The sequence below is a fragment of the Anopheles coluzzii genome, chromosome 3 (genome assembly GCF_943734685.1).
Source record: "Anopheles coluzzii chromosome 3, AcolN3, whole genome shotgun sequence".
NCBI classification, from domain to species: Eukaryota; Metazoa; Arthropoda; class Insecta; order Diptera; family Culicidae; genus Anopheles; species Anopheles coluzzii.
In genome coordinates this window covers 93,694,697-93,713,444 of record NC_064671.1, presented here as the reverse complement: position 1 = coordinate 93,713,444, position 18,748 = coordinate 93,694,697, and the positions used below count along the sequence as shown (strand labels likewise).

General features: G+C 47.6%; 1 protein-coding gene across 1 annotated transcript; it reads left to right on the top strand.

Annotated features, from left to right (window-relative positions):
- Positions 1-9,417: 9,417 nt before the first annotated feature.
- LOC120959161 (uncharacterized) lies at positions 9,418-11,368 on the top strand. The gene is made up of 3 exons (XM_040382349.2): positions 9,418-9,740; positions 9,805-11,052; positions 11,115-11,368. Exons 1-3 carry the CDS (start codon positions 9,693-9,695, stop codon positions 11,310-11,312), a joined length of 1,494 nt encoding a protein of 497 aa, XP_040238283.2. The 5' UTR covers positions 9,418-9,692; the 3' UTR covers positions 11,313-11,368.
- The last annotated feature ends 7,380 nt before the right edge of the window (positions 11,369-18,748 follow it).

The window sequence follows — 18,748 nt, the reverse complement described above, 5'->3', positions numbered from 1 at the left end:
CGTTTAACGAACCGAGATCAGCGTTACGGCGTTGGAAGCAAAAACGGACAAGAAAATGGACATTAATCCGCCCGGGATGAGGTGGATGCACCCGTGAATGTACGGCCTCTAAGCCTTCGACCAAATGAATTCATTTGCATCTCAAACCGGAGCAGCGCGGGTGCAATGTTCGCTGGCCGAAATCAGTGCTTGAACACAAAAATTGCAATACTAAACACCAACCGGGGCACAGTGCGGGGTGGGATTTCCAAGCGGGTGGGAGGATTAGAAGTGAAGAAACAAGGGTGAAGAAAATATTAAAAGCAACTGCCTGGGACGTTGGCCAGTGAAGGATAAGAAAAAACTAGTGCACTTGCAACCATGGTCAGCAGCTTTTGGCCCAACGACTTCCAGGCGTAGCATTCCCGGGGCATTTTTTGCGTATTTTATCGTTTCATTTATGTTGCGCAAAATACCATCTGTTTTTTTTTCTGATGTGGTTGTTGATTTAGTTTTGTTTCGACTTGCTTTTTTTGCTGCTTGTGCTGCTGCCTTCCAACTCGTTCATTAAACGAAGACGAACTAGCGTCGTTGGCTCTGCTTTTGGTTTGCTTCAAAGTGCCCTTTTTTGCACTGCATTTGGAGCATTCTCCAAGTTTTTTTGTGTGTATGTTTGTGTGCTCAATCCCATCAACAAAGCTTTCCGTTTGGGATTTTCTTTTCATTACGTCGGTAAACATGGCAAACGGTCCGGCATAAGGTGCCTCGTTACACGCTGGCGCTTGGCCCACCACCGGAGACATTTGCGGATGACCTTCCCTGGTGGTGCAGCTGTCTGACACCTTACGAGCGGACGGATTATCCAACACTATCGCTCTATTTGGAAGGTTACAAAAGTCCCAGGCCCGTGGTCCGGGTGGAAGCCTTTTCGAGCAAAAATATACAAAAAAAGCCTTTGGTGAGCACGAGAACGTCAAACCGGCCCGGGCCTATGTACGTTTTGCCTGCCTGTGGAGGTCTTGGTTTGAGGTTTAGTTTCTTCACTACGATGAGTTAATGCATACATGCTGGCTTTTTTCCGTTATTAAAGACACACTTTTTATTCCCTCGCTGCAATACTCTCTGGGCAGCACGTTTTTTGTTCGCTGGATTTCCGTTGGCTCACTGTTTATTGTTTTCCTCCTTATACCTCACCATCAGCGTCTTCGCTTTGGGCTTCTTAAACGGTTTAATTAGAAGGTAAATGGTGTGAGTGTGTTTCACTGTTTGACTTTCGTGCGAATGTTTTCCCTGGTCGCAACGAAGAGAGCAGAGAACGAACCAGAGCACAGCAGAGTGCAGCAACAAAAAAGGTTCTCCTCGACGAAATTAAGCATTGCGCTGTGACACAGAAGTAACATGCCATACCGAGCGAAACGATATAATTAATTCGTTGTTATGTTCTGCAAACCGGGCAAGCCGGAGCTAACTGGCAAAACGGTTCCCGTGGTGGGTCGTTTGATCCTGGAAGAAGTTTGGAGTAGTTTGTTTTTTTGTTGTTGCAAGTGGAGGAGAAAAAATGGCAAATGTGATGAAAGTGAGAGCAGCGAGATGTATAATTATGCCTTCGTTAAGGAGAGTTGTAGTAGCATCAGATATAAGTTACTTTAAAGCAAGAAAACCCTGTATTTTTATTTAAACTTTTAATGAATGAGTCAATTGCCTTCAAACGAATGCTACAATTGCCTTCAATATTGCTGAAATGGAAACACAATCTTATCTCCATCTTGCCTCGCTAGAAACACATTCCGACCTTCCTATGACAAATGAGCTCTTAACCTACTAAACAACCATAGCACGATAAAGAACCCTCAGCATCTTTCACCACCGCCAGCATCATTCACAAATCACCCCCAGTCCATCCAGTTCGCTTCAAATTTTATCGCTTCACACCAATTAAGCCTCGCTGCTGACCGCCGAGCTGGCCGGCCAAGCCACGGGTATGTGTCATCGATGCCAATCAAAGCGCCATGCCAAGCGCAAAAGCGTGCATAAATCCCTTGCGGTATCCCTCGAGGACATGACTTTCTCTTCCTTTAACTTGGCAACGGTTGCACCGCTTCCCAATCACCCTACCGCCGTCTGCTCGTCCACATTGACAATGGCTTTAATTCTAATGCTCGACCGAGAACGAGCCGTAGCGGAACTACTGGATGCTGCAATCACCCAGTCCCGGAAGGTGACGGCCCCGGCAAAATGGTGGTCGATGTTGCCTACATAAATTACTAATCTCCCGCAGCCGCACACCACCTTCAAGCGGCCGAAGGTTTCCGTAGGTCCAACGTCCAAAGGCAAACGTGTGGTCACCGCGGCAGTGAGGCAGTGGCAGCGGCCTACCGATCAAACCGCCATGATTAGGTGCTGCGGGACAAAATGGCACCTCCATCTGCGGCTACTCGCTTTTCTCGTTCGATTTTCCCCTCCTCGCATTGCAGTGGCGGTGCATATTTGCGTCAGTCGAGATCTAGGCGTACGGCGTCCCATTCGCTAACCGGGCACCCAAAAACGCCCTACGGGGAAACGAATAATTATAATTTTCTCGTTAACACTGACACTTTCCACTCGCCATCGCCCCATCGGTGCTAAGGAGAACCGGAGCGCAGCAGTTGCTTGACCCTGGCACACACTGGCGTCGAGCCGTGCAAACGTGGAAGGAAGCAACACTCGAGGCTACTGGACGGCGATAGAACGGAAAAATGTGTATGTGCGAAATGTAAACCATGGACCATGGCGTCCGGATGGATTGAGCTAACAAGAAACACAAAAAATAACCTTCTCAATCCCGTTCCTGAAAGCGTTCGATCATATGAGGTCACCGGGCCCAGCATCGCCAAACCAAAGTCATCGAAAGGAAGGCGCACTCTCCCCCGTAAAACTAAGAAAGAGAATAAAGGGACAACAGAAATGACACACACACACGGACACAATCTGACGGTAATTATCACTTTGCAAACATGGCGTCGAATAACACCGAAAAATGGGTGCTGGCTACGTCGTCCCGGGTGAGTTGGTGAAGATTTTTATCACAACACATCCCGCTCTCCCGACGATCCCGGGAGAACTCAGTACGAGGGAAGCTGCAGGCGACGATCGGTCGTGCCGTGGCCGGTTTGGGAATGGCCAGGCCCCGCCGTCCGACCGACCAGTTGCAAAAGGTGAAAGATGAGAAAAATTTTAATTAATTAATCAAGATGTAAATTAGTGGATAGAACATGAAGCTTACAAACCAACGCCGGAAGGGAAGAATGGGAAAATGCCAGAGATGTTAGGGATGCTGTGTAATGTTGCTCACGGTGAAGAATTGTGGCTTCTGAGTTGTGATTGCTCTGTGGGTTTTCGTTTACGCTGTGTTCCAAAACACTGGAATATAGCTTCAAGCTCTAGAAGATGACGGATAAACTTCAAGAACTTGTTCCAATGTTTAAAAAGTTGTCAACTCTCATAAAAAGTTTTTTGCAATTTTGTGCATCATTCTAACCCTCCAACGCGATCCAAATCGTTACGGCCAAACAGTCCGACCACTGCTGCGACCGAGTCTGCTTAACATGTGACACAGACGATGAACTCCGCAGATAAGTCTGATGCCGTCCGGGAGATTTTCCTGTTTTCGCCCGTGCAATAGTGACGGTTCTGCTGCTGCTGCATTTACCACTTCCCAGGAACGTTCCTTTCCAATGTGCATACGTTCTGGCCACTCTCGGCCTCTCTCCCCGTGGTTGCGGTTACACACGTCCCCGGAACCCGATACCCGATGGTGATAATGAGGGGAAATTTATAATGAATTGCTTATGAACTTATGAACGTGTCGGGGCCATCGCTGCAGTACCTTCACCTGGTCGGGCTTCACGGTACCGTGTTCGGGTGCTTCTGGAACGAAGGGGAACAGCAAGGCAGGCTACATGCAACTCATCAAACGTCAGACACCGATGTCGGTGCGTTGTTCGGGCAGATAAGCTCTGGCCAACTCCGAGAAGCCTTCCTATGCTCGTGTGTGGGTTCTTCTTCGTGGAAGCAAATATAGTGAAAGAGAGTGAAAAAACACCATGATGTCCATAAAAACACACACACACACACACACGTTCGGAGCTCGGGCTTGTTCTTGATGCACTTCTCAACGAGACCTGCACACAAACAACACCTTCAACACCTCTGTCTCTCTCCCGTCCGACGTGAATGTGATGTGAACCGGCCACTCGGCAAATAAATTGCATATTCTTTTGTTTTCCTATGCAAATAACTGCCTTCGCCTTTGGTCGGTGATCGGTTTGTTCGAGCTGGGCTGAAGAGGACTGCCGAGTGGAGCAAAACCTATCCAAACCGTTTGCCACCGTAGGAATGCGTATGGCCGCGCTAGAACGGCTACCCTTTTTGCGAGCGCTCTGTAAGAAGACCGACAAACGTCCATTGGCCATCAACTGGGAGTCGACTTCCAGCAAGTCCTAGCCCAACTGACCAGCGTGGTCTTCGACACTTGGGCTTTCTTTTTTGCTTTCCGCACACACTTTTTCTCTTTCTCTCTTTCTCTAACTCACTCAGATGTCACACTTCAATCCTGACCTGGGACCCCGGAAGGCTTGTCCAGAGAGGCGTTTAAGATCGACTTGCCCTGGCCTGTCGGATGGGGAGTTTTTTTCAATGAAAATAAAAATCACCCCACACAAACAAACCCTCCGTGGTCGAAGGAAGCCGGATCTAGTCAACACTAAATGTCCAGCTATTCATGTGCCCCTTTTGAAGTGGGAAGCCGACCGTTTTGGAATGGGGCCTTCTCCTCGTGCCGTACCATACGGCAAACAAGCCGAAACGGTTGACGGAGCTGAAATGCAATTCAACACGCCGGTACGGTACCATTTTTTAGTCTTCATGCAAAAAGATATTCAACTATAGCTCTGCTTGAGTTTGTTGTTCATTGCACCCTTTATAACGAGTGAAAATTCAATGTGAACTACTGCTTTAAGGGCATTTCAATGTTGGACAAACTTTCTTCGCCAAGCTTTATGCACAAAAACGCTAAAGGTTTGAAAATTCCAGAAATAGTTTAACAAAGCACTAGCCAATAAGAACTGTTTAGAAACAGTACAAAAACAGAAGCATTGCATAATGCTATACCCTTCCTTTCCTGCTTCAACTTTAGTTGCAAAACTCACAACCACAGCAACATCACGCAGACCCTCTAGGTGGTAATTAAATTCTTTGCCAACTCTTGCCGCTGCTCTTTCTCTCTTAAATACAGCAGCAGGCAAACTTCCTGCTTTTGTGCTCTCCCGGAACCGTCCCTACCACGTTCCTCCAGGGTGCCTTCGCCTTTCCCTTGAGCCACATTACAATATTATTTGTATTCATGAACATATAAAAATTGCAAATAATAGAAGTGAGTGACGTCCCGTAACAACCGCAATTACATTCACGTCTCACCCGCGCGGCAGGCCAGAAGGCCTTCGGTCGGTCGGGCGGTCCTGTCAGCAAATCTCCACCGGTCGGTTGGAACAGAAAATGCCTGGCCTGGCGAGGGAATAGTGCACACACATTTGTGCATTCGTCGAAACAGCGCGCTCCGCGGTCAGTCTTTCGAGCTGCCCCGCTTGTTTTGCACACATTCGTACGGGTTGAGGAGTGAAAAATAGAAGCAATTTAGCTGGCCTCGAGTACACACGACGAGATCTATTGAACGAGATGAAAAATTGCCTTCTTTTGCTGAAGAAAGAGAGAGAGAGTGACAGGTAGAGTCGGAAACAAAAAGTGCATCACGCGAAAGTGCGCAGATAGGAAGTTCCCGTGTAGCTCGGAGTTGGAACTGGAGGATCAGAGCGCACTGGAGCGCATGGTCATGGAAATTGTTCGAATTAAAAATTATTACAATGCAATTGTCGTAATTACATGCTTCATTTATGGATTGTGCTTCACACTTGCGCGTTCCGCGGTGTGGAGACGCATTAACCAGCATTGAGAGTGTGTGTGTGTGTGAGCTGTGACGCTTCTGACCGATCGAACCCTTCCTACCGTGTCGTGTGAGTGTAGAAAGATATCTCCCCCGGTCGGATAATGATGATGATGATGATGATGACGAGGTGGACAGGAATGCACCAGGGGAATGCAGTAATTTCTTTTTCCACCCGGGGAAGCCACAGCACAGAAACGAGGGAGTTGCAAACAATCGTAGAACTGGTATTTGCATCGGAAGTACTACTGCAGACCGGGCCGGTAGGTGTAATGGCGTGGACTAATGGAAGCTTGTTAGCGTTCGATTGTCTTGAAGGTGTTGAATGCATTTCTAGCACTGCTGCTGGGGGGTTGTTTTTATCTGCTTATGTGCTCTTTTTACTGCGTTCTATCATCGACATTCGCTTGGCACTTTCATGAGCCGTTGAAAAATCGATTGCATGACGGTCGTTAGCAGCATTATTTCATTCTGATTAACATTGTAACAGCTTTCAAGGGCGTTGCGTTGATGAGAAGAATGTCTATGGAAATAGATAGAAATAAAAACTTAATAAACGTCTTATTCAAAAGTAAAACAGCTTTTCTATTAAATTTTAACATGAATTTGCAATAATATCCAAACAAAGAATTCAACACTGGTAGCTGAATGCCTTCAGCAACCACATAGAGGACAGTTTTCCCCTTATCAACGAGAAAGAAATGATGATGGATTACGGACTGCCTTCTTTTCTTAATATGCAACTCCTCCCCTCAGTAATGCTGCAAAAGCATTTCGCTCTTTCGCTTACTTATCACTTTCAATAAAAATGAAAACCAACGTATGCATGCTAATGAACAACGCAGCCCGACCCACGACGCTGTGGTTTAAAAATCGAGGAAAGCAACCGATCTGACAGTTTGTGAAAAGGGGCGCGCGTATGGAGCGCAGTTTCCCAACACATGGGGAGAAAATGGACGCATGATGGATGGAAAATAGCAACTCAAAATCCATCCTGCCGGAGCAACGCAGCAGCAACGAGGGGGAGTTTGAAAATGTTAGGTTATGTTTTATTTTTATTGTTTGTTTATGTAGTACGCATATGCTCTTTCGACCCCAGCGACTCTCCACCCCCGTTCATAGCCCGCTCTCTTCATGCTTCCATTTTTGCATGCCGTTGCTGTAATGTTTTCATATTTATATTCCCTTCGTGCGCTTTAACAGACGCAACGACTTTTCTCGGGAGGGGTTTTCCCTTATCAAGCTGCGCCGATCACACGGAACGAGACTCCCTAAAGAGCTGTGGGTGAAACCCGCCGAATCTCTGCCTTTAAATGGAAATGGGAAAAAGAGGGATGAGAGGTGGAAAATCCTGAAAAGCGAAATCAGGAGATGAAATCTGTCCAGCTCTGTACGGTACACCACAAACGAAACGACAGCGTGGAAGGGCACAGAAAAAAGCTCAGGAATCAACCCGGCCCGTCACTTCCCTAGACTGATCTTTCTCCTTTTCCATACAGTTGGGGAGCGGGGTTGCCAGTCCACCTCCCACCTATCTCCCAGTGCAAGCCCAACCCGTGTCAGGAGGAGAAATGCGAAAAAAGAAGAACAGGACTCGCGCAAAATCCAATGGCGGAAAGATGATTGACGGATGTAGCGCTTAACATGGTAAAGGTAAAACGTGTTGTTTTCCTGCACTCCCTCCCTGTCTGTATCTCTTCAGCCATTTCAAAGTCGCCCTAGTTTGCTCATCCACCCACACACACACACACATACAGTGTTATCCTGCGGCTTTACGATGCAGCACGGTATGAATATGCCATGCGGAAGAAGCAAAAAAAAAAACCACCCGAGCATATGCTTTTTGATGTCTCTTGCATGAAATTTCCTTCCCACATTCCTCGCACCCATCGAGCCGAGCAAAATGGCAGCAGCAACGGCATCGTACATATCGTTTGGGATAAATCACATAAGCAGCGCGCGGCCCAAACCGTACCACGACCGGGGTTTGGGGCCTTGGTAGGATAAATATACTGCGAGTGACGCGCTCGCGCGCCCGCTTTGCTCGCGCTCGATCTGACAGCAATCAGTGCGCCGGGAGTGTCATGTCTCGTTCGCTTCCACGTGTGGATTCTCGCGGTGGCGACGGAGCAGGGCAAAACGGGGCCGACGCGCGATCCGTTCGCGCCGATAATGACACCAAAGTCACCGCTAGGAAATGGAGCCAATCGCGATACGGATGCGTGTGTGTCTGTGGATGGAGGAAGGCTGCAGCTCGGATACATTGTCTTAGATTAGAAAATTCAATCAATCATCCACACTGGCTGCTGCCGTAGTTGCTGCTGCGGTGTTGGACTGTGTCGACCGGTAAAGGTGAGGGGTACTGAAATCGATCTGATCGTCTCTCGATCTCGAACACGAGCGAACTGAATGCCGAACTGGAGCGGGTTTCAGTTAGCGACAAAGACGCAAACGCGCGTGTGTGCGTTTTATTTAATCAAGTGTTTTATTTTGCTCCAAAACAAGATTGCTCTTGAACGCAAACTGCTTCAGGATTCAGGTCAATTTGCCCCTCCCGAAACGACCCGCAATGCATTGATGCAGGTCAAATTAGGTGCATTTTTTGCTCCGCAACGTCACAGCAGCAGTGACTCAATTTTGAGCAAAACTCTCTGAGCAAGCATCCCCGAGCATTGCATCAAACAAACTGCCAAAGGGGCCCCGGTAACTGACATCAATCTGGAAACAACTCTCCGCACAACTTCGCCTCACTTTCATCGCTCTTGATAACTGATAAGATTCCAAATCAACATAATGATATTATATTTCTCGCTGCTCGCGGCCCGGCGTTCGTCTGCTTCGCATCATCGTGACGAGCTGGCCAGAAACTGACAGAAAGGCTTCCGACTAACAACTTGCAAACTACTTTCCTCCCCCCCCCATCAATTCCTTCCCGTGTTCTTCAGTCGAGCGTCAAGTGCACACGGGAGCAGCGCCTTCGTCGGCTTGCCGCTGTGCCGAGAAGACAAACTTTAATAAATTTGTTTATGAAGCAAACAAAATTACTGCCCTCCCTTTTGCTGGTCGCTCTCTGTCTCTCAACCTATTCACAATTTAGAATTTATGAGGAGCGAGTGAGAGCGAGCGAGCGAAAAAATAGCTAAAGGACGAAACACGGAGCTTTCGCATGCAATGTGGCATGAAACGTGAAGACGACCCAAGACATGATGATGTGGTGCGCGATCGTCGGAATGCTTTGGAAGCGAAACAGCCCATAAGCTTTCGGGTGTATTATTAAGTGAACCTTGATTACGAGCTGGGAAGATGTGTGCATGTATCTGTGTGTATCATATTTTCACTCAAGATAAGCTGAGAGCAACTAAGAACTGAATCGGTCTCTCCGTTCCAGCCTCAGCTTGTTTTGATTTTATGAACAGATATGGTACTGCTCCACTCTACTTTAACTTGGAAGCTATTTAGCGCACAGTGGCAGTCGGTCGACCACTTGTGTTTACTTGGCAGCTCCTCAGCTCCACCACAGCTCTTCTGAGGTTCTGGGTTAGGGTCAATATTTACCAAGCTGCACATATCCCACACATGCTCTGGGGCATCCCTGAAGTTGCTCTCCAAAAATGCAAAATTATTCGCGAACACTGTTGGGAAACAGCTACCGTGCAGGTTCTAAAATGTGTTTAGCTGGCCGTGTGTGAAAGAACAAATCCACCACCATTCGGTACAGTTTGCATCGAAGTGTCTCATGATGCGTTTGTTACAATACTTTGCAGTGGTGTTTGTGATTCTTGAGGTAAGATCCTTAGAATTTTGGGCTCTAATTGTTAGTGCAAGAATCGTTTCGTTCCTCTTCTCAGACTTGCACCGTTCGAGGAGACTTTGGCCTTAAGATAGCAGTTTCGGGATCATCCGTCCTCGAGCAGTACGCTCTTCGAATTCGGGATGACTGTAATCTTATCGAAACCACGTCCGGAGAGATCGTGCTGGATGGACCGTCGGTCGCATTGAACGAGGCCGCTGTAGCGCTCAAGACAATGTTCGAACAGATTGTGTTGTATGTGAAACCGATCGGCCTGTCCGTCGCTACGTTGGCCGCGGATGATGTGGGCCCGGTTGAAACAGTGTTCAACAACGCGAATAAGACGATTGTCGCTTTCGCTGCCTTCATTAATAGCTCAGCACCAGCTCTTCTCGCCACAATCCAGACCAAAGTAAGCTATAACGTGCGATTGGAACTGAACAATATCCTGAACTCTTTGAAGACCTCAACGGCCGATCTTGGCAGTGCGTTGAGTGCGCTGCGTACCGGTGTGATTAGTGCACGGAATAATAACGCAACCTCGACCAACGTTGCGAACTACGTGAAGCCCTCGATGGTGTCACTGGCACAAACCAAGACACTTTTAGTTTCCACCGACCTGTCGGCACCGTCGTTCTCCGCTGTCGAATCGGCCCGCACTATTAATCAGGCGAATTTGGGTATCCAGATTGGCATCTCGATTGAAAGCGGTACCATGCTGACCGAGATGTGGGAAGGGATGCTGCTGAAGGATTACGAGCGCATTAACGCCTCTTTGCAGCAGGTGAAAACGCTTGTCGCAAGAGAAGTTCCACTGGTCAGTGGGCAGATTGCACAGTTTGACTCGACCTACAGCCCGCTGACGAGCGTGCTCAGTGCCAAGTACAGTGAGATCAATTTGGTGTACGGTAACGTGACTAACGGCACCGCTGATAATGTTCTCAATGCGTACAAAACGCTCGTCTCCTCTGCCATCGGGTACATCAAGGCGCTGATAGAAAGTTTCTACCCACCGATCAAGCCAGTCATTACACGGCTAGCGGAGGTTTTGATACAGCGCGGGAAAAACAGTGACTTTTGCTACGAATCTTACTACCCGATGGTAGAGCAGTATCTGTTATCGGGCCAGCTGAGCATCATTACGTGCCTGAATACGGAGCTGGAGCGCGAAAAGTACCTGCTAGAGGCGCTGCTGGAGATTAACTATCAACTGCAGTTCTTCCTGGAGGATGCGAACGCGTATCTGAAGACGTGCTACCGAATATCTCAGTTTGATAATCCGCTGACTTCGCAATGTCTTCAAGAGGTGAGTGTATAAACGAAGTCGCTTGTCGGAAAATCCGAAATCTTACACACCTATTCTTACAGCACAAAGACTTCTCGGACCTGATTCCATGTACGGCTATCAAGGAGTACGCTACCATGCTTCAGCTGCTGTGCAAAGAGGTGGACTCGCTACTATTCAGACTGTGGTCCTGTGTGTCCCGCGACACGATACGGTTCCCACTCGAGGCAAAAGACATACTGGTTCAGGTTAACATGTGCGCTCTGTTTGGTACGATTTAATAAACGGATAACACATGGACCGGTCGATCGCTAGAATAAGTCGTGTTCAATTTAAATTGTCTTAAATAAAAGCGTATTAGATCCAACAGCTTCCCTCCACGGACTGGCTTGTGGTTGCGTTAAAAGTCAATCGAGATGAGTAATGGCTACGTGTTCTAGTGTTCCTCCCACAAGGCAGGTGTACCCACAAGCCAAAGGGACACGCGAACCGATCCCTACAACACCTCAACCCACAATCGTTTGATGATAAATTTCTTCTGCTGCCATTGCAGAAGGGACAAAAGCCTTCACCATTTCCATTGCTTCATCCATCTTTCTCTACTATCTGTCCTATTTCCCGAATCTGAACCAAGCATAGGAGGTGTCCCAATGTCCGTTGCATCATCGATTGTATTTATTTTATTGATTCGTTACAACGGTGTGTCCTTCCACAGAAGCAGGCCCGAGCCAACTGGCAAAAAAAAGGTTCGTACTGTGGTTTTTGTGGGTTTTTCTCCTCCAGCGCGCCGGACTGTTTCGGGGTGTCTCTTATTTATTAGCTCCGGGGCTATTATGCTACCGCATCCCTCAGGTTGGTTCTGCAGCAATCATTTTCCCTCCTCCGGATTGCATCCTTCTGCCAGCTGCATCGGGCTCCGGAGAGGGCGGAGAACATGTTCTCCGGCAATGCAGCGATTCAACTGGTCAACCAAACGGACATAAAGGACACGCTCGTACACATGTGGAACAGAAACACGCACATAGAATAAAAAAAAAAACACAACCACATCGTCTGACTTTTCGTGGCCGTGCCTGGCCGTGAACGATGGCAATGATAAATTAGTCACAGGGCGGAACTGTGCTGCGTCTTAATTTGTACTGCCCCTGGACTGCTGTGAGTTTTTCGTTGAATGCCTCGCACCGTGTCCCTTTTTTCCAGGACGCTGGAGGATTCGCATTCCGCAGCTTCCGCATTCGGGAATACGGTTGAAAATGAGGCAGAAATTAACTTAAAAATCTCATCCCAAATTAACGGTAATCAGCGCCCGAAGAGTAATTTCGAGGCATTTTTAAGCTTCGGCCTGCCTCCGGTATTTCTCCAGCCGCCGGACGGCACATTCCGAAGGTTTAATTCAAAGGAATGGCTCTCGCAATCACATCGGTTGCCCGGGAAACAAATAACAAGCTGGCTTTTAAATCCCTTTTGTTTCGCTTTACCTTGCCTCAATTTCTCGTCCAACAAGGCAAGTGAAAAGGTTTTATTTGTATTGTTCTACATATCAATATGTTCTTTACATTACAGAGGGCTTTTTTGTTCATTTACCCTCAAAAACTTTATGACATACGTTGCGCAGTTTGGTTTCAACTTCACCGTGCTGTGAATAATTAAAACCCAACCGTCAAAACTTCTACTCGCAGCTTATCCGGCGATTGCGAGCATGTTTCGCTCGCCCTGTTGATAGGTTATCCAGCCCCAACAGGTAACAGCAGCAAATTTAAGTTTGCCGGCGTAACAAACAAAAAAAAACTAACAAATGAAAAGTTTTTGCGTTCACTGTTTGGCGTGCAGTTCGCATCATCCCACCGGAAAAAGGCGAACTTTCACGTGTGGCGTTCGATGGTTGCGCCGTTACACACATCCGCGCACTAGCAACAGTAGCAGCGAAGGCATCGGTTTGCGTGTTAAAAGTTATTTCACATGTTTTGCTACTCTGTGTGTGTGTGTTTTTTTGTATGGCATTGTTTTGTAAAAGTCAAAGTTTGGATATTATAACAAAATAGTGGCATAAGCTTCGAGATAAATTGATGTGTTTGCTCAAAGTTGGAGTTTTTTGGTATTTTTTCTACTGTTCTGTTGCAGTTTTCAGCTGAAGCTTGTTTGGTGTAAATTAATAAGCAAGCTTGAGAACAACGATGATCATAATCATCTTCTCGAACGCTTCATATACGCTCTTTGTTCGCAAGCGACTGAGTCACCGGCGCACATGGAATTAATTTAATTGCGTAAAGGATTTAATTTCTCACCACACACTGTCCCGATGCTTGATCAATCCGAACGCTCTGTTAATAGCGAGCGATAAATAAAACTTACGTTTTTGTTATGTGATAACATCTCCACCCACCCTCTCCTCCCCTTCTGCACCGACAAAAAGGTAAAGATGAAAAATTGATCTGACAGCGATGTGCGAATGCAAATAAAATACCAAGCTCGAAACAAACCCAACCATGATGAAAATATCGCTCGCAGGCCTCCCGTTCCAGCGGCTTAAATATCTGGCCACTTTCACGCCATCCTCCTTCCATGTTGCTCCCTTTTGGGGGGGCCAACAGGGACAGCAGACAGTGCCATCCGAGCACATCAACAAAGGGGGGAGACGCCAAGGCGACGTAAATTTAAATCACACCAAGCTGTTTACGAGCAACGCTCCTGACAACGCTTCGTTTGAGCGTATTTTCTTACAGACCCGTACACCGCACGACCGGTTTCCCCGGCTGCCCGGACGGTCGGCTTGCCACAGTGGCCACAGAGGGTGCTAAAAGCCTGGGAAGGTTGCCAACCGAACCGTTGGCGTTGGCTTGCAATAAAAACCGTGCCGTCCCTCGAGTCGAGCTGTGTCCTTGTGGAATTTCTTCCTGCAGCACACAAAAAATGGTGAGGCAAAAAAGAACCGGGCGAAAGAGAGCGCGGGGAAACAAAAAAGTGCCAAACGCGAGCCAAATTAAACGTCTGGGATTAAATTAAAAATGAAAGATCCCAGCATAAGTGTGCCTTCAAACAAGACACCAAGCGCATGGACATGATGGTAAAACAAAATAACGCACTGGACGGGAAGCAAAAGAACGGAGCAAAAACGCAATGTAAAGAAGAGGAAGAGGATTTGGTTGGCAGCTTCTCCGGGGGGTGGTTTGATTGGGAAACAGGAAACCATCCCGCTCGGGGTGTAAATAAAAACATCATAAACATAAATGAATAAGCATCAAAATTCACACTTTTGCACGTCTCCCGTTCCACGCGCGCGCTTGTGTGATGCTGTTGCATCCCTTGTGCATCTTGGCGTTTCGATTTCACACACTTACCTTCTTCTATCGCTGATGCTGATCAATCTTGCGCTTGTGAGAAGCGAAACCTTCACTAGTTGACAGCAAGAAGGGGCTTTTTCGTGCGCAGAAAGAACGCATTCTTTCACCCAAACAGTTCTGCTTTTTTGATCGCAAACGAGGCTACCCAAAGGGGAAAAGAAAATATGATACCACCCCGTCCACCAGCCAGTTGGACAGTGAAAGGATAAAAAGCCCGGCTTCATTCATTATGAATCAAAGTTTATGCCACATCCACATGCAGATGGAGATAGTCCGGACGGGGTCTCCGCTGAAGAACCAAGAGATGATCCTGATTAGATTTGGCTACCAAACGCAATTATGCCACAAAGATATGCAGCGAACCGTTGGGTGGGAACTCACAAGGAAAATGCAATCAGCGAGAGCCTTATTAATTAAACAACTTGCCTCGGTGTCCCTGGTGTCTTGCGCTAGGTTGATTATGCGCGAAGCGGTCACTGGGGTTCGTAAAAATGCCCCCCGCAATCTAGCACACTCATCAGAACTTGGTGGCGGATAACAGCTCCACTGACAGTGCTACAATTTTCATAATTCCCTATTCCTTTCGGGGATAACAATACTAATAATAACTTCGAATTGTTCCATCTTTGACTACATTAAGGTAGGAGAATAATTATTGTCCTTTTCTACGACTAAATCAAATCGTCTCATATCACAGAAAAGAATCTTGCCGATATATACGAATCATTTTATTGCCCAAAGAAGGGTTCCTCTTTTTCCAGAAGATGGTAAGTATAATTGTATAACCTGTTGTCAAAGGACAGGACTAACAGTGCCCAATCAGATGATGAGGTTCGGGTCAAAGAAATCGATCCAGGATCCATGCAGCAGCAGCAAAACCAGGGATCCAAACGGACGTCAAATCTATATCGATTGCTTCGTCAGCCTAACGATAGAAGGACGTCAAGTGTATCGTTTCTGTGTTTCTTCCTATGATAGTCCACCGAGTCCAACGCTGATCACCCTTTGTATGATGCCAGTTTGACCTTCACAGGTGAACCGATACCCAAAGGAACCTTATCTCACGGTGATAAGGCAAATCCTAGCTCTCCCTTCCTTTTCCCTATGGACGTTCAACTCCGCCCCGGGACGATGACTGTATTGGATTAAGGTTACAAAGACTGAAAATGTTTTGCCAGTCACGCCCGGCAAACGGGTTTGGAAAAGGGACGATGTATGAGAAAAGCTTCCAAAAAACGATGACACCACATCGGCACATTGACCCGAATTCTGGGTGGGATGTGGAACTGCACAGAAATTCGACCGAGAGACTTCACACCCGACGTACACTATTGATTGCAGCCAAGCGTCCGAAACCAGGACACTCTATGTCCGAATGTCCGAGCTGATGTCCGCCCAACGGGTCAGAACCTCAATTGGATCGTTTGTATTCCACCGAAGAAGCAGCATCTCGCGTTAGTTCATCCGTTAGTCGGTGGTCGAGAACCCGACACGTCCAAGAACCCAACATCCCGGACCTTGGTTTGTCTTCCCTGGGACGGCTGTCCATTTGGGGATTTCGTGTCCAATGGCTGATGCTAGCGAAAAGCGAAGAAGCACAAGCTAAGCACAATTAAACTCGCCAATCGGCTGCTGAAACATCGCTCCGGATGTCAACTGGACGGTTCATCATCGACACACAAAAAGAGAACAAGAAGAAACGCTGTTGTAGTTTGTTATTCGCCGCTCGGTACGTGATCATCATTTTGTTGCGCCTGGGTTTTTTTCCGTGGTCCATCTGTTTTTTGGGGAGGTTTCGGGTGAAACGTGATACTTTTGAAATTATTCACCGTAACTCACAGCTACAACAGTATGCTTGTTTTGCTGGGCATTGAACAAGCATTTTTTTTTTCTCTCCGAAACATAAAACTTTGTAGAATTATTCATCTTACATCCTTAACCCGTTTTTCGTGTGTGCGCAGATTCTCTGCATGATCTCGCCTAAATTATTCACGATGTTGCGATATTGCCGGGTCGTCCTAGTCAAATGGGTAAAACGCTCGTGTCAAATGTGTCGTTTCACGGGCACTTTCGCTTTTGTTTTTTTCTGGCGGTGCACAACTCAACTGTTACAATTGCACGGCACGGCTCGAGCCAGTCAACCATCTCACGACGACACATTGTTTTCTATTGGACAGCTGAGATTTATCGTATGTGAAAGCGCACATACCGGCAACCGGCTGACGGTGTTGACCCGGGCGCACCGTTTGATGGATAGACTTCTTGCATATTTGATGGGCTGGTTGGTGTGGCAAACAGACACAAAAAAGCTGTTGGCTTCCGTTGCGGGTGTGGCATTGGGTGGAATTTATGAAAATTCTTCACCCAACCGAAGCGTTGCGTCAACGAGTAGCGTACGGACCCAAGGTAGCTGAGCTGTAGTGCATAGGAGCTACCCAGTAGGACCATGTTTGTAAATTGTTATTAGCGAAAGTATGCTGTATATTAAATTCCACTCCTAAGGATGATAGCAAATACAGTACATGGGCCGTCAAGCAAGCAGCTGTTATGTGTTTATTGAAGCTACAGGAGAATATTCGGGTTGGACAGTTATTTGAAAACAATTTGGAGCCCTTGACAAGCTGAGCGCCGTGTGATGTGACAAACATTGAGCTCCAGCTTTTATTGAAAATTATCAATTTCAGCAAAATGAAATATTCACTCTTCATCTCGATATAACTTTTTGATTCCTTGTCGTGCCACGAAATTAACACGAAATGTTGTTGAGACTTCTTCAGAATGTCTAACTCCTATCGGCCGTAAAAGCCTTCCAAACTCTATGGCAAAGGCTCCCCGCAGGGCAATGGTTGCGTTGCACCGTACCGGATCTTCTCCAGCTAAACCTTCACATGTATGCATTGGATTGGATCCGTTTTTGGGCCGAACCTAACCAAATGTCCAAGGGCACAGTCGTGGGCCGTACCCTTTGCACGAAGAAGCTTCGTGGCCTTGAGACGTTTAAGCTGCGTTCTCCACCTCTTGGAGAAGAAATAAACAATAGCCACAATAAATTTCTCCTCCTTTTTTTCCAGAGACATCGAATCACGCGAATAAAGGCTGCTAAATCATGAATTTTCAACACTCCACCTCCATGTACCTTCGCTCCGAACGAACTGATTCCGCTTTGGATGCGCTGCTAGTGGAGTCAGAAGTGGTGTTGGAAGAAAAAGTTGAAACGATATGTGCGTTTTTTATCGTTCCAAGCTTTCGCTTGCTTCGTCAGAACGCAGCGAGAACCGTCAGAATCGTGGTATGGCACGCAAGGCCACCGAAAAAACGCCGGCGATTCCATAACGTCTTCAATCCTCGCTCCACCATTGCACGTATGTGGGGCTTGGGGCTTGAAAACAAAAAAAGAACTCCTCCATAGGATCATCGCTCCGGGGCTTTCGGGGGGGTTTTTTTCTCTTCCCTTCGAGAAAGAAAAGCGTGAATAGCGTGTCAATCCCACGCACCTCGCACATGGTACCGCAAGGCGCGAAACACTTTCCTCCCCCGCCGGAAGAACCCACGCCGAAGGGGGGGAGGGGGGAATGAGACTTTTTAATGTCTAATCAAAAAGCACGAGCCACACAGGCAAATGGTTGCCGCACGCACACGGTTCTGCTCGTTTGCACGCACGCACGACCATTAAAACAGAACAAAGGGAGCAGTCGTAAGGGTTGGGGGCGGGTGATGGGGAAAGAGAGGCGGCCAACAAACAAAAACGGCCAAATTCCCCTTGATCGTAAAGCGATTCTTCGAGTACTTCGCGCCCGATGGATGCCGCATGGATAATAAGGGCGACATACCGCGAAGCGCTTTCCAGGAAAACAAACTTTTTTCCTCCCTCTATCCTCCCTCGCCTCATGAACTGTTGGGGTCGCGGCGAAGGGCTGCTAATGGCGTCCCTAACTGTCACGTTCGCTCCACCTGATGATGTTGGGGGGTTGCGGGGCTTGGTTGAACGATATGACACTTCCCGCGTCGCGTCGTTCCACGCGAAAACGTGCCTCTTTGGAGAGCCCTAAAAGGCACCGGTAATGCAGCCACTTTGTACACGGTTCCGAAATTGATCCATAAAACCGTCGACGGGGATGGAGCAGGAATGGGGCTGCAAGAAGTTTAGGTACAGCACCATACTGTACGCTCAAGGTGAACCTCAAAAAGAGGGCGTTTAAGGGTGATGCAGGCCCAACAAATACTTCCCCATGCCCATGCTCGTGCTCTCCAACAAAAGCTCAAGCGGCGGGTCGACGCGGCTTTACTCCGCAACAATTGCTTCATCATTTATGCTCGGGCGTGAGAGATCTCCTTCCTCTGCGTGCCACGTTTGGGAGGCAATGTCCGTACCTTCA